Consider the following 20,279-nt stretch of genomic DNA (forward strand, 5'->3'; position numbering starts at 1 on the left):
TTGAACGCCCAGCGTGATTCGGTGGAGCTTACCACGGGGCCTAAATTTGAGACTCGTAGTGTACACAGTTCGATAAGCTGAGAGAGCGATACGATTCAATGCATTTTTTAGATTTTTCGTTGTTCAGATCTTTATTTAGACAAGAGTATTTAGAAAGATAAGTTTGTGGTCCAAAGAATAAAGACGAGATATGTTATAAATAATAAGGGTCTCGAAGTGTGGTAGGCTACAGAGTTGAAAAAACATTTCTAGAGAAAATCTTTATTAGATCTTTCATTGCATTTTACCAGAACCTTCGTTCAGTCTAGCAGTATTTTCCATATGTTTTTCGTTCTTTATTTCATCTATCCTAAAATGTTTGTTATATAGTGCAAGAATGTAGATGAAAACAAGAAATAGAAAACCATACTGACAAAAAAAATTTTATACTTGAGTTCCAAAAAAAGGATTATTTATTTTTACCTTATTTCTGACGAATTATATTTCCTTTGATAAACATCCTACGATTTTGGTGACTATTTATAACTATCGCATTCAGCATTCCATTTTTATTGCTTGAATTGTGAAAAGTGCACTTTTTATCAGCTATTCCATCCAGAGACCATACCGGTGACCTTTATTATATATAGTAATAATATTATAATAAATAAATCCTACAATTATCTTACTCTTGAAACTGTGCATTCGTTTCATTCTCTCGAAACGTAGATTTTTGAAAGTTTCACCTCTAACACGTGTGATTTTTTGTTTATCGCGAGCTGTCGGTGTTTTGTTACATCCGCTTTTAGATCACCCCGATTTTAAAGAAGTTTTCTTTTCCAAACGGTATACGTTTTATCGTACTAAAAAAAAAATATCATGTGAGCAGATCACACGTGTTAAAAGTGAAACCTTCAAAAAACTAAGTTTCGAGAGAATGAGATAAATGCAGAGTATCAAGAGTAAGATAATTGTAGGATTTATTCATTATATTGTTACCATACATATCAAAGGTTTGGGTATGATTTTTTATTTCGACCGTCGGTTCGTTGGTACCTTATTCTTTTGTCGCCTAACGCTTATCTCTGTTTATTCTTCTACCCTTCTATCGCTCCTACCTCCTACCTACAAACAGGTTTAGTATCGAAATTATATGAGTCCACGCTTCGTAGTATGCAGTCGTACACAAACTCACATATATACAACTAGGAGTGATAACTACGAAGCAGAGCATAAAGAGGAGACCGAGAATAGGAAAAATTGTATAGCTATATTCTGTCTCATTCTCTTGCAGGCTCAATAAACCTATATGTGTGTCTCTTTTTTCTTCTTACCTAATATCATAGCTGTTTCATTGCCGCGCTGCATCGCCCCACTACATTGCCGCGTTTCATTTTTTCAAATCACCCCCATTCTAAAGAAGCTTTCACTACAAAAACGAGACAAACATATATACATCTATAGGATTTAGCCTGCGAGAGAATGAGATAGAATATAGTATACAGTTTTTTCTATTTTCGGTTTCCTCTTTATGCGATGCTTCGTAGTCCCCACCCTTGTCTACTAAGCGTGTAAAGATGTGTGTTGTATACGCCTGCAATGCCGAGTCTACCGAGAAAAAAGGCGTCGTATATAGAGTATAGAGTGTATATATATATATTGCACTGTTTAATACTTACTCTGGTCCCAGCTTTCCACCTGTGTGTGTGTGTGTTCCTTCGTATATATGTTTATACGTGTTGTGCGCCTGCGTATACGAAGCATAGACTTATAGCATCTCAAGCAGCATAGTTTAAAACACCAGTTAGTCTTTGACTGGACATTAGATTGTAGTGATAAGTTCCCGTTTTTCACAAGAAAAAACTATATTATTGTCTATACATAAAATTCGTGCACCTATAAAATTGAAGATCTTAATTTATAGGATCATATCTATAGTATATTTTCAAAACTTCCCAGTGTAAAGCTTAGTTGATGTAATTGCGTGAAGAGGAATTGTAGCTTTCTTTTGTAAGCGTGAGGACGATTCAGAATATTAATTTCAACGTCAAGATTTAATTGACAAACGGACGATTGTACGGTTCTTATACTTACCAGGGGATGATCAGGTAGGTCTTTTTCGATTTTGTTCAAATTATGTACACTTGTAGTAGTCCATGAGAAAATATAGTAATGCAAAAGAAAAAACAAAAGAAAAAAATACTTTTCACGTCTTCAGCGATATATATTCAGTGTCGCTATTGTAAACTACTACACTACTACAGCTAAACGAATACGTATCTATGTGAAATTTCAATCCGCTTTTTTATCAAACAGCAGAATATATACGGCAAGTTTAAAAGGTAAAGTGAATATTCTAATGGACTACTACAAGCAAAACCAAATTTGAATAAAGATCGGACGGTTGCACACCTGACCATCCACTGGTTAGATAAAATATATTTTAAATGCGCGTCTCCAATTATTTAGGGAATATCGAAGTGTTCTTATCATGTCTCTCTATTCTTCTTCAAATCGTTGCTAAAGATACCTTGCACGGTCCATGAAAAAAGATATTCGTCCTATTCTTTCATTGGACGTCTACGAAGATTCATCTCAGCAACCATCGAAGAACCCTACAAATAAAGCGCCAAAGAGCAGAAACAAAGAACGAAAAAAAAGACGAAGTAACATAACATTTTTCATTTATCACAAAACAAGGAATCGTCATTGGATTTGTATTCAAGTAAAACTGTCGAGAGGTGAGCAAAATGTCCGATCTTTAAATTTGGCGCAACTCATTGTTATATCCAATTTATCAACCAGATTTGTTATGCAGCATAACTTTTCTCTTAAGAGCCAAAAAAATTATTATATTTACTATTGACTAAATCAAGTGTTTTATTTCTTATTTCATTTTATTCCTGTTTTCCTCTCATTACAGCTTTATCACTATCACCGGAACAATACAATTTTAAGAATTGTAACCTGCTCACAATAAAAAGTATGTTACAACTTAAGGACGAAAAGTGCAGTTATGAAGATATACAGAAAAACCAGAATAAGACGATAGCAGGAAGTTCAAGTGAATGTGTAAATATAGAATATATTAAAGTCGAACATAGTAAGTAATTAAATATCTTTATATCAATATATATAACGTTCCTAATACTTGCTGCTAATAAATCATATTTTCATAGACACCAAATATCACGTTTAAAACATTATTTGTTATTCATTATTTTTCAGATGATTCTCAATTAATTATTGTGAAATTTTTTTTAGGTGAATTTCAAACAAATCTAACCAACAACGAAAGGTGTCATGAAAATGAACAGGGAAACATAATTCAGAACGAACAGTGCAGTTATGAAGATATACAAAAAAAACAGAATAAGACGATTGCAGGAAGTTCAAGTGAATATGTAAATATAGGATATATTAAAAGCGAACATGGTTAGTAATTAAATATCTTTTTATCAATATATGTAACGACCCTAATACTTGCTGCTAATAGATCAAATTTTTATAGTCACCAAACATCACGTTTAAAACATTATTTGTTATTCACTATTTTTCAGATGATTCTCAATTAATTATTGTGAAATTTTTTTTAGGTGAATTTCAAACAAATATAACCAACAACGAAAGGTGTCATGAAAATGAGCAGAAGAACAAAATTAAGGAAGAAAAGTGTGGTTATGAAGATATACATAAAAACCAGAATAAGACAATTGCCGAAATTTCAAGTGAATGTGCAAATATAAAATATATTAAAAGCGAACATGGTAAGTAATTAAATATCTTCATATCAATATATGTAACGTCCCTAATACTTGCTGCTAATAGATCAAATTTCCATGGTCATCAAACATCACGTTTAAAAACATTATTTGTTACTTACTATTTTTCGGATCAGTCTCGAATAATTATTGCGAATTTTTTTAGGTGAATTTCAAACAAATATAACCAACAACGAAAGGTGTCATGAAAATGAGCAGGAAAACATAATTCAGAACGAACAATCCAGTTATGAAGATACACAAAAAAACCAGACTAAGACGATTGAGGGAAGTTCAAGTGAATGTGTAAATATAGGATATATTAACAGCGAACCTGGTTAGTAATTAAATATCTTCATATAAATATATGTAATGCCCCTAATACTTGCTGCTAATAGATCAAATTTCCATAGTCATCAAACATCACGTTTAAAAACATTATATGTTATTTACTATTTTTCAGATCATTCTCAAATAATTATTGTGAATTTTTTTTTAGGTGCATTTCGAACATATATAACCAATAACGAAAGTTGTCATAAAAATGAACAGGAAAACAAAATTAAGAAGATTGCAATAACTGAAACCGAAAATCTTCGTGAATATCCTGAACGACTAATGTCTTTATTAAATTGGCAGAATAATATTTTAAATACGCTTAATAATCAATCAACTGTAGAAAATAGTAAAAACGATCATAGTAAGTAATTAAATATCTCCTAATCAATAAATCTAACGTCCGTAATCATTACTGCTCACGTATCATATTTTCATAGTCTGCATACATAACTTTTAAAACATTATTTGTTATTTTCTATCCAGATGATGCTCAAGTAAATATTTGGAATTTTTTTTAGGTAACTCTCAACTAACACTTACTTATGTGCGAACCTATCGTAGATATCCAGCAAGAACTCGAGCAGACATGATTAAGAAGGTTCCAATGACTTCAACTGAGCGTGTTCGTAAATATCGTGAACGACGAAAATCGTTATTAAATCTTCAGAATAATATTTTCAATGCGCTTAATAATCAGTCAACTGTAGAAAATACTACAAACAATCATAGTAAGTAATTTAATATCTTCATATCAATATATGTAACGTCCTTACTGCTCATAGATCACATTTTCATAGTCTCCACACATAATATTCAAAACATTATTTGTTATTTTCTATTCAGATAATTCTCAAGTAAATATTGTGAATTTCTTTTTAGGTGAATATCGAATAAATATAACCGATGACGGAAAGGGTCGTGAAAATGGGCAGGTAAATATAATTAAAAAGGTTCCAAAGACTTCAACCGAACGTTCTCGTGAATCTCGTAAACGACGAAAAGCGTTATTAAATTTAACAAATAACGAAAAGTGTTGTGAGAGTAAGAAGGTAAAAAAAATTAAGAAGGCTCCCAATTCTTCAACCGAACGTGTTCGTAGATATCGTGAACGACGAAAAGCGTTATTAAATTTAATTAATAACGAAAAGTGTTGTGAAAATAAGAAGGCTCCAATGTCTTCAACTGAACGTGTTCGTAAATATCGTGAACGACGAAAACAGTTATTAAATTTGCAAAATAAGATTTCAAATGCGCTTAATTATCAGTCAACTGTAAAAAACAGTATTAGCGATCATAGTAAGTAATTAAATATCTTTAGATCAATATATGTAACGTCCTTAATCCTTACTGCTCATAAATCATATTTTCATAGTCACCAAATATCACGTTTAAAACATTGTTTGTTATTTACTATTTTTCAGATAATTCTCAAATAATTATTGTAAATTTTGTTTCAGGTGAATCGAGAACAAATATAACCAATGACGAAAAGTGTCATGAAAATGAGCAGAAAAACAAAATTAAGGTCGAAAAGTGTGGTTATGAAGATATAGAAAAAAACCAGAATAAGACGATTGCAGGAAGTTCAAGAGAATGTGTAAATATAGAATATATTAAAAGCGAACATAGTAAGTAATTAAATATCTTCATATCAGTATGTGTAACGTCCTTAATACTTGCTGCTAATAGATAACATTTTTATAGTAATCATACATCACGTTTAAAACATTGTTTGTTATTTACTATTCTTCAGATGATTCTCAACTAATTATTGTGAATTTTGTTTTAGGTGAATCTCGAACAAATATAACCAATGACGAAAAGTGTCGTGAAAAAGAGCAGGAAAACATAATTCAGAATGAACAGTGCAGTTATGAAGATAAACAAAAAAACCAGAATAAAACAATTGCAGGAAGTTCAAGTGAATGTGTAACAATAGAATATATTAAAATTGATCATAGTAAGTAATTAAATATCTTCATATTAGACTACAGGCCCGACCTAAAAAATCGAGTCATATGATCGCGCAAGAAACCTGTATTGGACGATAGAAGGGCATAAAATAATAATTTTTAGCACTATGCCATGACACTTATAAGCTGTCTAACTGAGTGCAGGTGAGAATTAAAAAGCACAAAATAACTGGGTGCTTTTTTATCAAATGATTTTTTACGGCATTCTTACCACTTATAGATCCATCGAAAATAATGAGAAAACACGTAGTGCCGTTAAAAAATAGTAGGCCACAAAGTCGGAAAAAATTTTTGATTTTCTGACAAAACCCCGGGTCTATTACATCATTTGATTATTAACGGCGTTTGTTTCATACAATTTAAATGCCTATTCTAATTGATTATTCCGCAACGCCGTGAAAAAATCATGTAACAAGGGAGAAAAATCCAGGGTTAAGATCCACCTTTTTCCACGGGTCTGGGGGATGATCTGAAAATCAACGGTATCAATTTCAGTTTATTTTTTAGCATTCAGAAGTACTAATTAAAATAATGCCGTTTAAAATTGGTTGGTTTGTGAATGTATGTCAATTATTAACTTAATTTAAACGTATATTTGATTTTTACAGCTGTAAAATCATTTGACTCTGTACGGCAACTTGTTTTTTAACATGATATTGCTAAGTACAATTGCTCTGTATTATTGCCGATAAAAAAAAACTGTTCTAAAAAAAAATATAGAAAAAACAAAAAATGAAATTTTTTCAATTTTTGTAAAAGTTTAAGTTGTCGTACATTAATAACATAAAGCAATTTCTTAAATGTTATTGTGGTTTTAAATAGTATAAGGGTCAATGAATTAAGAAAAAATCATGCCGTTGATTTTAATGCAGACCATATTTTCTGGTAGATAAAAATAACACTACTGTTTTAGGGGGTACTTTATTGTCATATAATACTGTACGGCATAAACATATTTTTAAGGGAAACAGTTAATGATATGTAAAAATCATTATGCCGTTTATTTAAAGTGAAACAGTGTCAATATTATATTCAAAAAATAAAAACTATCAAACTCAGTATTAACATTTTTCAATAATTTTGGATGAAATATACTTCAAATATTGTTATAATTAGTTTATATAGGAAATATTAATAAAAAAATAAAAAGTATTACAATTTTATTAAATAATTTCACATATGTTTTATGAGTAAACAATAAAATTGCTGATAGTTGACTTAAACTACACAATATTTATGTGGAAATATATATATTTTTAATTTTATGACTTGCTTATTTAATATTGAAAGTACAATTGAAAATAACTAGTATTGTTAAACTAAAAAGTTGTTATAAAGAATTTTTTTTTGTTACGGAATTCCCAGCAATAAAAAATAAAAGTAAAGTCTATTGCTGTGTATTTGGTTGTACAAACATAGCTTGTCGTGATGAAAAAATTAGGTTTTTTACCTTCACGTAATTATTTTCAACAATTATTTTTTCTGGTTATTATAAATTGTTAAATCAATAAATTTACTCATGCCTATATTGTTTTTGTGTATTGTTATAGCTATTGATTTAACTCGAACTTATTTAAAAAAAACAAGTATTCCTAGTCAAAATCTTCCTTTAGGATCATCCAAACAACGTGCTTGTCCTGTAGATCAAATAGATTCTCGAGAAGAAAGAATACGTAGAAGATCAATTAAATTAGTGACAGTTAATGATATTGCAATACTGCAACAACATATTTACAAATACCACTTAAACCAGCCTTGTATGAACAACTCATTCCAATTATTCGACCATTTTTTAATATTCCACCAGTTATTTCATGTGGATTTCTTTTAATATGTGAAGTTTGTAAACAAAAAGCTAAAATACTTATAATATTACAATCACGACTTGGTATTTGCCCACACTTAATCACATGTCCAGCATTTAATACACTTTCACTACCAACATAATTTTTATTGCTTGGTTTTGTAATATGTTTATCTAATATACACATAAACATACATATACAATATGCGTATATATTATATTGTATGTATACTTCGCGTTCGTACTACCCTCCTGAACACTATATGTACGTATTAAAAATGTAAATTAAAAAATAGACAAGTATTTTAATAAATAAAACATTCATTTAATAAATAATATTTATTATTTGATTAATATTAATTTTAAAGTAGAGTTCATTTTACGAAGCAAACAAATAAAATGAAAATTATATATATTTATTATTTTTATTACTTTTTTATGAATATGAACTACCAGATTTGTACGGCATTGATTTTTTATAGACGATTAAATTAAATAAAAATAAACTATCTAAATGCTGTACAAAAAAATGTCGTACTAAATATCACCCAAAAGTACATTTTTTTACATGGATTTTTCTGAAGTTTTTTTCTTCCTGCAGACCCTTGGACCAAAAAAAATTTACGGCATGTGGAAAAATGTTATCTATGCATAAAATACTTTCAAAATAAATTAATTTTATGTAGTATCAGATCATCCCCCAGACCCGTGGTAAAAGGTGGATCTTAACCCTGGATTTTTCTCCCTTGTTGCATGATTTTTTCACGGCGTTGCGGAATAATCAATTAGAATAGGTATTTAAATTGTATGAAACAAACGCCGTTAATAATCAAATGATGTAATAGACCCGGGGTTTTGTCAGAAAATCAAAAATTTTTTCCGACTTTGTGGCTTACTATTTTTTAACGGCACTACGTGTTTTCTCATTATTTTCGATGGATCTCTAGGTGGTAAGAATGCCGTAAAAAATCATTTGATAAAAAAGCACCCGGTTATTTTGTGCTTTTTAATTCTCACCTGCATTCAGTTAGACAGCTTACAAGTGTCACGGCATGGTGCTAAAAATTATTATTTTATGCCCTTCTATCGTCCAATACAGGTCTCCTGCGGGATCATATATGACCCATCGATTTTTTAGGTCGGGCCTGTAGTCTATATCAATATATGGAACGTCCCTGATCCTTACTTCTCATAAATCACATTTTTATAGTCATCATACATCACGTGTAAAACATTATGCGTTATTCACTCTTCTTCAGATTATTCTCAAATAATTATTGTGAATTTTGTTTTAGGTGAATCTCGAACAAATATAACCAATGACGAAAGGTGTCATGAAAATGAGCAGGAAAACAAAATTAAGGAAGAAAGTTGTGGTTCTGAAGATATACATAAAAACCAGAATAAGACGATTGCAGGAAGTTTAAGTGAATGTGTAAATATAGAATATATTAAAAGCGATCATAGTAAGTAATTAAATATCTTCATATTAATATATGTAACGTCCCTAATCCTTACTTCTCATAAATCACATTTTCATAGTCTCCATACGTAACGTTTAAAACATTATTTGTTATTTTTTATTCAAATGATTCTCAAGTAAATATTTTGAATTTTTTTTTAGGTATCTCTCAATCTACACTTCCTAATGCCGAAATCTATCCTAGATGTCGAGAAAACATGATTAAGAAGGTTCCAAAGAATTCAACAGAACGTGTTCGCGCATTTCGTCAACGCCGAAAGGCGTTATTAGACTTTCAGAAACATTTTTTAAATACTTTGAATAGTGTGTCAACTGTAGAAAATATTGAAAATGATGATCATAAGTAAGTAACTAAACATCTTCTAATCGATATATTTAGTCTTTAGTCCTTAATGATTATAAATCACATTCATAGTCTTCATATATTACGTTTAAAACATTATTTGTTATTCTCTATTCTCATGATTCTCAAGTGGATATATTATGAATTGTATTTCAAGTAACTCTCGAACAAAATTATCTAATGCTGAAAGCTGTTGTAGGTATTGGCAAAAAAAACGAGCAAACAAAATTATTAAGGTTCCAAAGAGTTCAACAGAACGTGTTCGTAAATATCGTGCACGCCAAAAAGCGTTATTAAATGTGTTAAGCAATGCTTGTATTGCGTGTAATAATGCTTGCACTCTAATAAATAGTGGAAACGATTATCGTAAGTATTTAAATGTCTTCTAATCAATATATTTCGTTCTTATTCTTTACTGCTCACTAATGATATGCATAATCTTCATGCATCAGGTTTAAATCATTATTTGTTATTCTTTATTCAGATGATTCTCAAATGGATATTGTGAATTGTATTTCAAGTGACTCTCAAGCTAAACTAATTGATGCCGAAAAGTGTTGTAGCTATCGGCAATGTCAAGAGGAAAAGGACATTGAGGAACTTTTAGATACTTCAACGGAAGGTGTTCTTACGTTTGTACTCCAAGAGACGTTATTAAATATGCAGAATAATATTTTAAATGCGCCTAGTAATGGCTCAACTATACAAAATAGTGAAAATGATGATCATAAGTAAGTAATTAAATATCTTCTAATCGATATATTTCGTCCTTAATCCTTACTGATCATAGATCACATTCATAATCTTCATACATCACGTTTAAATCATTATTTATTATTTTCTTATCACATGACTCTCAAGTGGATATATTATGAATTGTATTTCAAGTAACTCTCGACTGAAACTAACCCATACCAAAATATGTCGTAGATATCGGCAATAAAAACGAAAAAACAAGATTAACCCTTTGCGATCGGCAGATTTCGCTTTTGGGAGTACTAGCAGGTCGGAGCAAATCTATTGTTTCGCAATTACTTTTCCGTACAGGATTTGAAGTTAATATATGGATATTAACCCTTTCGTTACGACAGTCTGCTCCGCGGGAATAACGCCACCATACGAGGCACCGCTCCGCCGAGCTAACGTCTAGATCCGGCGCTCGTATACACAGGTCGTCGAGTGGAGGCCGTCTAATTCCGGCGCTCGTAACGAAAGGGTTAAAGCACACAGAATCTGTTGAAACTAATTTGTTATATTTAATATTACTTATAATATACATATAAGAATATAAAATTTTTAACTCTTTGCGGTTTTCTACGACAACTTAAAAATGTCCCCGATACGGGGACACCGACCGCAAAATGTTAACCAGTTGACTGTGGAATTTAGTTTCAAAAGATCACCACAGGATGCGGAATTAAAAACAAGTAACGACGTGTATGCACGTCGAACGCAGGGCAAATAGTATTATTATACATTTAATATTCGTTATTATACGAAAAACGAGGAAGTATTACAATTTTATTCGTCAAAAAAACTAACAATTCGTTTCTGAATACGTTATTCTTACTAAAAGCTTGAAAATTGTCAAAAAATAATAAAATACATAAACGAGAAAAATTGAAGATAGCAAGAATAAACAAGAAAAATAAGAAAATAGTTTACAATATTTCAAGTTATGTATTTGAGATATGTTTCAAAGCACGGTACTACGCAAAGTGCGACTTCACAGGTCGTACACCAAAACCTTGTTTCCTTGCGTTTTCCATTTTTGGAGCAAACGGCACATCTTATAAATAAAAATAAATCAAATAAATATAAATAAAATACATAGAGGTCGTATTGGTAATATAAAGGAAATATTCCACCAAATAATATTCTTATTATATATTATTGAGATTTCGAGTTTTTTTTATAGTGAATGGTAATTTTTTATTTTACACGACGAGTATAAACGTCAAACGCACCGCAGTAGAGATTTGGTCCGACGTGTATACACGTCGAACGCACTTAACTGGTTAAGAAGGTTGCAGAGACTGTAATCGAAAGTGTTCTAGAATATTGTGAACGCTGAAAGGCTATATGACATTTTCAGAATCATTTTTTAAATACTTTTAATAATGAGTATTTTGTAGAAAATAGTGAAAACGATCATAGTAAGTATTTAAATATCTTCTAATTAATATATTTCGTTTTTAATCCTTATTGCTTATTCATCACATGTTTAATTTTCATGCATCAGGTTTAAAACATTTTTCATTATTCTCTATTTTTTAGATGCTTCTCAAAAAATATTGTGAATTTTTTTAGGTAACTCAAGAGGATGTACATCCTGATATTGTGTACTAACAATTTTGAAGAAATAAAATAGCCCATGAAGAATTTCACAAAATGTTTTTGAACAATATGTTCGGTTATACGACTCCATTTGCGATCGATTGTGTTCCAAAAAAATTTACAACTACCATGCGCAAAACATGAAGATATTTTACTGTGCAACACGTCTTACCAATCAATCGAGAAGAATGTAATTTCAATAATGTCCAAATACAATGGTTTCAAATATCAAAATATACCTGCGTCTTCACCACCACTGGATTTAATTTCCGAAAGATTTGTATCTGCGTGAATTTCATTCATGCAAATTAGACGGTTGCGACACGTCCATGGACAATACGGACGGAATGTATGGTCAAATTATTAACCCTTTCGCTACGGGGCGGATCTCCGCCGCGGTACTCCCGCAGTACGGCGCGCTACACCGAAACAGTGCACGGTGCACGCAACGTTCGAGCCGGTGTCGTAAGACTTATGATCGAGGCATTTGGTTTATTATTGAAGCCCGTAAAAAACAAATAATGCAAAACGAAAGACTTACGCGGCATGTCTAGAGTGAGATACTCTGTGCATAGCAACTGCAGGCGCTTATCATATATACAATTACGCGACATCTTTAGCGGGAGCGATTATAGTCGCTCGTAGTATCTCAGCGGCATCACATGGAAAGCGACTATAGTCGCCCGTAGTACCTGAGTGGCATCACATGGAGAGCGACTATAGTCGCTCGTAGTAGCGAAAGGGTTAATGTACCAGTCGAGGTGGACAATATGGTGAAACATTTACCTCGCAATATTGATGATGATCATTGCGAGCTACTTAGTGGGATTGGTAAATAAAAAGACAATTCGCGCATGACTTCAATGATTGTTTCAAACTCCACTTTATCTATACTACAATATTAAAATAATTAAAAGTTTTTTCAAAAATGATCATAATATTGGTGAAATTTATCGAGAAGAAATAAGTGATGATATAACGATCGAAGACAGTCAAATAGCACAACAGATTCTGATGTGGAATAATGATGAGTGTTTACGGATTGCGCCTGGGCATTATAATCTTCTAAAAAATATTATTTTTAATGAACATACAACTTTCTTTCCCATCGATTAATTTGGGCTATTTCCGAACATTCAGAGACTGAATAAATGCAACAGAATTCAAAATAATGACTAGTGAATTACGGAATCAGATCGGCGTGGAACTATTACTCCGTATCATTTATTATACGTTGCTATGAAAATTATGAGGTTAAGAGTTCGTGATTCACTAACTATTGCATTCAAGCAAGTGAGAAAAAATACGAATATTATACAGCAGCAGATTAAATATTAGACGCGAGTATATTAATAATTGTATCAAAAGCAATTTAGCTTTTCTGTGATCAATATCTAATTCTGTTTGGTATTGGAGTAAACGTAAAATAGATCTTTTTGCGATGATTCGACAATTGGGAAAACCTACTATGTTTCTTACTTTAAGTGCTAATTAAATCGAATGGAATAATTTACTACAATTACTGTACAAATTAAAAAATAAGGGAGATGAAATTTTCACAGAAGCAGCTGCGTCACTGGATTATATATCTAAGACTACACTTTTCAATTGTGCTATATATTTCAATAAAATAGTCAATGTATTATTGAATATTCTATAATCGAAGAGATATAGTTCATTTGGAAATTATCATGTTGTCAATTATTTTAAACGAATTGAATTCCAACATCGTGTTAGTCTTCATGTACACATTTTATTATGGCTGAATGATGCTCCAGTAGATGCTCTTGGTGCAGACAAACAAAATGCTATAATGATGATCGATCAATTGATATCTGTTTCTTCAACAGAGGCTTCTGGATATATTAAATACAAAGTTATAAACATACATTTACTTGCTGTAAGAAAATAAACGCCCATCAACCTCAGAAATGTCGATTTGATACTACTCCATTCATGCCATGTAAATAAACCACAATATTAACACTTTGTTGACTGGCTATTTTTTTAAGAATTTATCTCAAGTCACCGGCTATTACTTCGTAATTAAATTGAAAAGTAAAACAATATAAGTAATCTTTAATAAATTTTACTTATTATTAGACTTTAAATATTTCTTCGTATGATAAACAATATAACAATAATACAAAAGAAATCTGTTATTATTGTAATATTTATTTTCGCTACGTTTTCCTTTTAAATAGTGTGATGCAAAAAAAAGCGCATCACGAGTTAACTTGTGACCGGTCAGCAACGTTCGGCCACAGAAACACGAGTTAACTCGGGACCAGTCAACAAAGTGTTAAAACCGATATGCTAGGAATATGCGGAATATAACATTTCTAATGATGAAGATTACTTAAGTATTCATGAAACAGGAATTATTAGACCTAAAGTATTTTTAAAACGACAACCAAGAGAAAAATGGCACAACCCTTTCAATCTTTTCATTTTTAATATATTAAAGTCTAATACAGATATGCAGTTTATTATCGAGGAGTACTCTTGTGCCGCGTACGTTATTGAATACGTTAATAAAACTAATAAAGGTATTTGCAGTTTACAGTGCCAAATTATTGAAATAATGAATGAGCACCCAAAATTCAACATAATTGAAATAACAAGGACAATAAGTATTAATATGATCAATACTGTTGAATAGATGAGTCAAGAAGCAGCATGGTACCTATTTTGTGAACCTATGTCCAAAAGATCAGTCTCTGTAATTTATATCTCTACCATATGAAATGACAGCGTATTAGACGAATACAAAAAGAATTTGACAAATTAAATAAAGATGAGAATTCAATAAATATGTGGAAGAAAAACGGTTTGTCAAATAAGAGCAGCGGTCAGAAGAAATAGAAGAATTATCACTTCACAATTTGTTATTAATTATATTAAAAATTTACAAGGAATGTAAATTCGTCGAAAACAACAACCGCATTATTCGTTACAGAAATTATGACAGCCTCAGATTTCAATGAGAATAAAAGGGAAATGGTGATCCTACATTTATGAGTAAGAAATGAATAAACTGACATTATTTAAGAGATGAAATTTATTACCATTTACGACGAAAATGAAAAAAATCATATTTTAGAACTTCGTAAGGAATTCGAATTTGACTTGACATTAAGAAAATTATGATGATTTGTCAAAAAAAACTATGTCGTGAAGATGTACAAGCAGACGATGAGATCCATGATGTTGCCATAAGATTTCCAGAAGTAAACCCTTTGACTGCTATGGGCGCAAATGTTCGTCTAGCGGAAACTATTGGTGTGGCCTATGGGCTCAAATATACGTCCGACGCAAGCCATCGAAATAGACTATGGACGCAAATGCGCGCTCGTGGAATTTTTGGCTGTTACTGCTGTCTTATATGTATGCTCGGAAATGGTTTCTCTTTTACATGTCCAATACACTCGCAGAAATCTTAAACCTCGTTGATTAGCAATGAAAAAAATGAAATTTCGTTTATTTGGTCAGTCATTCTCTGTTCTTAAGGGGACGTTCTACTCGAAGCACCTAAAAAAAAGGCTATTTTCGTGAATTTTTTCCAAGAAAACTATAAAAGATACCGATATAAAAGTTGTTGGGTTTGTTAAATTGAGTCTTAAGGGGACCTTCTACTCTGCAGTTTTCAAAAAATTTTTTTTTTGTTTACATTTTTCGAATGTATATATATGTAGAAATATTGTGTTAAAATTTCAAAAAGATCCGATGTCTCTAACTACATTTTTTTGCTGCCTGAACGTTACTATCTCGGACCGCTCTCCTGAGCGTTCGGCGAGCACGGTTCTTATATCGGCTACGGAGACTCCAAGACTTTTAAAATGCTGCTTTATTATCATCCATACGGTAAAGATTTCATTGTTAAAAAGTTAAAGTGTATTTTGCATGTGGCAAAACGTATTTTTAAGCGCGTTAATAAGGCAAGAAAAGCTCTCATACAAAAGAAGAAAATTTAAAAGAAAAGCGCCTAACCGCCAAAAAAAAATAAGAACCGTAGCAAAAACAGTAGTGAAGAGAAAAACGACTGTGAAAAAAGTTCCTGAAGTAAAAACTAAAAATTTACAATCAAATTGATGAAAGAACTCTCAGAGATCTACGGTTTAGCAGTCAGAAGAAATTTGAATTCTTCATAGGATATGCGTAACGAGATTTGGGCAGGATACTACCACAAAATTTCGACTGATGCCAAGCCGAAGCATTCTAAGTGTTCCATCGACTGGTCAAAGTACCTCAAATCTAAGGCACATGGCACCTAAACACATGTTTAACGGCAAAAAAGTTGTTGAAATTGCGTGCAAAGTTTCGGCATGTATCTTCAACGAAGGATTCCGAACAGTTATGAAGATAAAGGAAACGATGGGCATGAAAATTGGGCCAGGAGCGATCGACTTTGCTAAAAGACGCGACGACCGACGTATCGAATCTGCGAACCGTCGAAGCTCTGAGTGCTCAAAAGATGCCAGTTCAAAGTGGAAGAAGGCAAGACTGGAAGAAATTGAAGAATATGAACAAGAAGAAGGTCTATTGTACGGTCCAGGCATCGCAGATTAAGTTTAGGTAAGAATTTTTCACGATTTTGAGTAGAAAAAAACTTTAAACGCGTTTTTCTCGAAACTACGTTTTGGAATACTAGCTCCATCGTATCTCACGAACCAGTAAACCGATTCTTATAAAATTTAATCCACATATTCTACACATGAGCTGTAACAAAGTGACGGAGAGTTTTTTCTTATATTTTAATTTTTACTATTTATTTTTAGTCAAAAACAATGAAAAAAAAGGTCAAATTTACGTTTTTTTTGTAATTTGTCCACCATTTTTTTATTTATTGATAAAATTTTTATATAAAACTGTCACTTTGTAGCTGAAGTCATACAGAATATAAAACCATTTTACTTTTATGTTTCAGGTAAGCCATTCTCAAGTTCTGATGGAGCTACCAAAGCACTATAGTTTTAAGGTGTTTTCTTATACTACTGTTTTTGCAATAAAAAATTAATTAAAATGAAAAAATAAAAATTCATTTATATAGTTTAAGACTCAATTTAACAAACCCAACAACTTTTATATCGATATCTTTTATAGTTGTCTTGGAAAAAATTCGCGAAAATAGCCTTTTTTTTAGGTGCTCAGAGTAGAAGGTCCCCTTAAACTATATAAATGAATTTTTGTTTTTTCATTTTAATTAATTTTTTATTGTAAAAACAGTAGTTTAAAAAAACACCTTAAAACTTTAGTGCTTTGGTAGCTCCATCAGAACTTGAGAATGGCTTACCTGAAACATAAAAGTAAAATGGTTTTATATTCTGTATGACTTCAGTTACAAAGTGACAGTAATATATAAAATTTTTATCAATAAATAAAAAAATGGTGGACAAATTACAAAAAAACGTAAATATGACCTTTTTTTTCATTGTTTTTGACTAAAAATAAATAGTAAAAATTAAAATATAAGAAAAGACTTACCGTCACTTTGTTACAGCTCATGTGTAGAATATGTGGATTAAATTTTATAAGAATCGGTTTACTGGTTCGTGAGATACGATGGAGCTAGTATTCCAAAACGTAGTTTCGAGAAAAACGCGTTTAAAGTTTTTTTTTACTTAAAATCGTGAAAAATTCTTACCTAAACTTAATCTGCGATGCCTGGACCGTACAATAGACCTTCTTCTTGTTCATATTCTTCAATTTCTTCCAGTCTTGCCTTCTTCCACTTTGATCTGGCATTTTTTGAGCACTCAGAGCTTCGACGGTTCGCAGATTCGATACGTCGGTCGTCGCGTCTTTTAGCAAAGTCGATCGCTCCTGGCCTAATTTTCATGCCCATCGTTTCCTTCATCTTCATCACTGTTCGGAATCCTTCCTTGAAGATACATGCCGAAACTTTGCACGCAATTTCAACAACTTTTCTGCCGTTAAACATGTGTTTAGGTGCCATGTGCCTTAGATTTGAGGTACTTTGACCAGTCGATGGAACACTTAGAATGCTTCGGCTTGGCATCAGTCGAAATTTTGTGGTAGTATCCTGCCCAAATCTCGTAACGCATATCCTATGAAGAATTCAAATTTCTTCTGACTGCTAAACCGTAGATCTCTGAGAGTTCTTTCATCAATTTGATTGTAAATTTTTAGTTTTTACTTCAGGAACTTTTTTCACAACAGTCGTTTTTCTTTTCACTACTGTTTTTGCTACGGTTCTTATTCTTTTTTTGGCGGTTAGGCGTTTTTCTTTTAAATTTTCTTCTTTTGTATGAGAGCTTTTCTTGCCTTATTAGCGCGCTTAAAAATACGTTTTGCCACATGCAAAATACACTTCAACTTTTTAACAATGAAATCTTTACCGTATGGATGATAATAAAGCAGCATTTTAAAAGTCTTGGAGTCTCCGTAGCCGACATAAGAACCGTGCGCGCCGAACGCTCAGGAGAGCGGTCCGAGATAGTAACGTTCAGGCAGCAAAAAAATGTAGTTAGAGACATCGGATCTTTTTGAAATTTTAACACAATATTTCTACATATATATACATTCGAAAAATGTAAAAAAAAAATTAAATTTTTTAAAAATTGCAGAGTAGAACGTCCCCTTAATTCGTTTCATTTTGTTTAACGTTACAATACTTACGTTACTTACTTGTTATTTGTTCAATTTTTCAATTTCTAATATCCAAATATATACTTTATATAAGTTATAAAAAAAAAAATAAATGTATAGTTATAATTTATAACTATTAAAATATGGTGTTTTAAAACTTTACCATTGGTGAATAAACAATATATGTTAAAAATAAAAAAAATAAAAATAAAAAAAATTATTTGATCCGTTTTGCAGTGAACAAAGTAATAGTAATTGGATTATTAATTATATTACAATGTATTAATACGCCGCTCACAAGATCCACATTGCCCGAAAAAGTATTCAGTCCCCAGCGACCGCTACTGCTGGCCGCACGCCGCACACGCTAAGCGTTTCGACTTAGAGTAGCTAGCAGTCAAAGGGTTAATCCTTTTCAAGCACTATATGGCAACCTAAATTCGGACGTTAACAATAATCTACCCTTAGAGAAGGAAAATCTTATACATAATGAACAGTATTATGAACTAATGAAAATGGCAAACCAAAAACTAAAGGAACTTTTAATTGGAGAAAAGTTGTTGTTTCAAATAGATTTAAGATTAAAGCAAATCATTGGTAATTTTGAAGTAAATTTTGGAGGACTAAGTTTAATTTTGATTGGTGATCTCTACTACCAGCTCGTGCTACTCCTATTTCTGAAAAAATATAGCAACAAATAGCTGGTCTAACACTATGGCGAGGGTTGAAATTTTTCGAACTAAGCGAAATAATGTGACAAGCCAATCAAACTTTTCCAATAATATTAACAAAAATTGGTGATGGTCAGTTATTAGACGAGAACGAGTTGCAATTAATTAAATCAAGATTTTATTCCGAAAAAGAAGCACATATAATTTGTCCAGACAGTATACGATTGTTCTTTGATAATCATTCAGTTGCTGAATACAAAATAAAGTTTTAAATCCTGCTGTCGAAAAAGTAATTTCAGAAGCAACAGATCAACAATCTTTGCTCAACGACCCAGTACCAATAATAAGTCACTCAAAAAATCCTATATTTCAACCTAATAAAACACTCGTTGTAAAACGTTAACCATTTCCCACTGATCTCTGTGTGTTCCATAACAATTCATAAGTACCAGGGAGGTACATTTAGTGAGATTGTATATGAATATAACAAAACACACACTCAACAGCTCCTGCACGACTCTTACATTTTGTTACGAAAAAAAATAATAGAAAATTTTATCATGGTCGAAGAGCAATAGTATCCACAACTGAATTGCGATCTGAGCTTGAAAGACTGAACGTGAATCGACTTAAAACTATTGATAAATTATTGTATGATTTTATAAATACAAGTAAAGGTTTGTCAATGTTTACCTTTAACTACCAAAGTTTACGAGTTTATGCACAGGATCTTCAATTAAACAGAATAACATCGTCGTCGAATTTTCTTATTCTTTCCGAGACATGGATAAATAATAAAGACATTATAGATAGTATGTGTAATTTTTATAAATGGAAGCAATATTATAACAAATAAACCCTACTATTATTCTATTTTTTATGCTCTGGATTTGTCTCATTTTCTTGAAGTTTTGTTTTTTTGAAGGTTTCATTTCTACCGTGTTGTGATCTGCACACACACATCTGTACTTTTTTTATAT

General features: G+C 31.5%; 3 protein-coding genes and 1 long non-coding RNA gene across 17 annotated transcripts in view; 3 read left to right on the forward strand and 1 right to left on the reverse strand.

Moving 5' to 3' along the window:
- Positions 1–20,279, forward strand: part of LOC107073267 (uncharacterized) — a 37,220-nt gene that overhangs the window by 9,445 nt on the left and 7,496 nt on the right. For 6 of the 14 annotated variants that reach the window (XM_015333838.2, XM_089176169.1, XM_089176145.1 and 3 more), the window contains exons 2-16: positions 1,904–2,087; positions 2,449–2,720; positions 2,903–3,082; positions 3,244–3,414; positions 3,576–3,746; positions 3,907–4,077; positions 4,240–4,440; positions 4,598–4,807; positions 4,959–5,375; positions 5,537–5,707; positions 5,869–6,039; positions 9,152–9,322; positions 9,481–9,682; positions 9,882–10,048; positions 10,167–10,413. In XM_015333838.2, coding sequence (XP_015189324.2) covers positions 2,522–2,720; positions 2,903–3,082; positions 3,244–3,414; positions 3,576–3,746; positions 3,907–4,077; positions 4,240–4,440; positions 4,598–4,807; positions 4,959–5,375; positions 5,537–5,707; positions 5,869–6,039; positions 9,152–9,322; positions 9,481–9,682; positions 9,882–10,048; positions 10,167–10,413 — 2,849 coding nt within the window. In that variant the 5' untranslated portion in view covers positions 1,904–2,087; positions 2,449–2,521. Of the gene's footprint in view, positions 1–1,903; positions 2,088–2,448; positions 2,721–2,902; positions 3,083–3,243; positions 3,415–3,575; positions 3,747–3,906; positions 4,078–4,239; positions 4,441–4,597; positions 4,808–4,958; positions 5,376–5,536; positions 5,708–5,868; positions 6,040–9,151; positions 9,323–9,480; positions 9,683–9,881; positions 10,049–10,166; positions 10,414–10,612; positions 11,514–11,992; positions 13,952–20,279 lie in introns of those variants that run through there. The other 8 variants (XM_089176149.1, XM_089176153.1, XM_089176191.1 and 5 more) reach the window with 7 other exon arrangements.
- LOC149033591 (uncharacterized) lies at positions 6,046–7,578 on the forward strand. The gene is made up of 2 exons (XR_016177829.1): positions 6,046–6,196; positions 6,273–7,578. It is a non-coding gene; the product is annotated as an uncharacterized LOC149033591 (long non-coding RNA).
- LOC149033592 (uncharacterized) lies at positions 12,291–18,038 on the reverse strand. The gene is made up of 2 exons (XM_089176202.1): positions 17,664–18,038; positions 12,291–17,312 (listed from the first exon to the last, which is right to left on the reverse strand). The coding sequence occupies exon 1, from the start codon at positions 18,036–18,038 to the stop codon at positions 17,670–17,672; it is 369 nt and encodes a 122-aa protein (XP_089032328.1). The 3' UTR covers positions 12,291–17,312; positions 17,664–17,669.
- Positions 16,220–20,172, forward strand: LOC149033593 (uncharacterized). Its single transcript, XM_089176194.1, has 2 exons — positions 16,220–16,594; positions 16,947–20,172. The coding sequence occupies exon 1, from the start codon at positions 16,220–16,222 to the stop codon at positions 16,586–16,588; it is 369 nt and encodes a 122-aa protein (XP_089032320.1). The 3' UTR covers positions 16,589–16,594; positions 16,947–20,172.

The sequence above is a fragment of the Polistes dominula genome, unplaced genomic scaffold (genome assembly GCF_049000335.1).
Source record: "Polistes dominula isolate Pdom_NZ unplaced genomic scaffold, Pdom_raw_medaka contig_32, whole genome shotgun sequence".
NCBI classification, from domain to species: domain Eukaryota; kingdom Metazoa; phylum Arthropoda; class Insecta; order Hymenoptera; family Vespidae; genus Polistes; species Polistes dominula.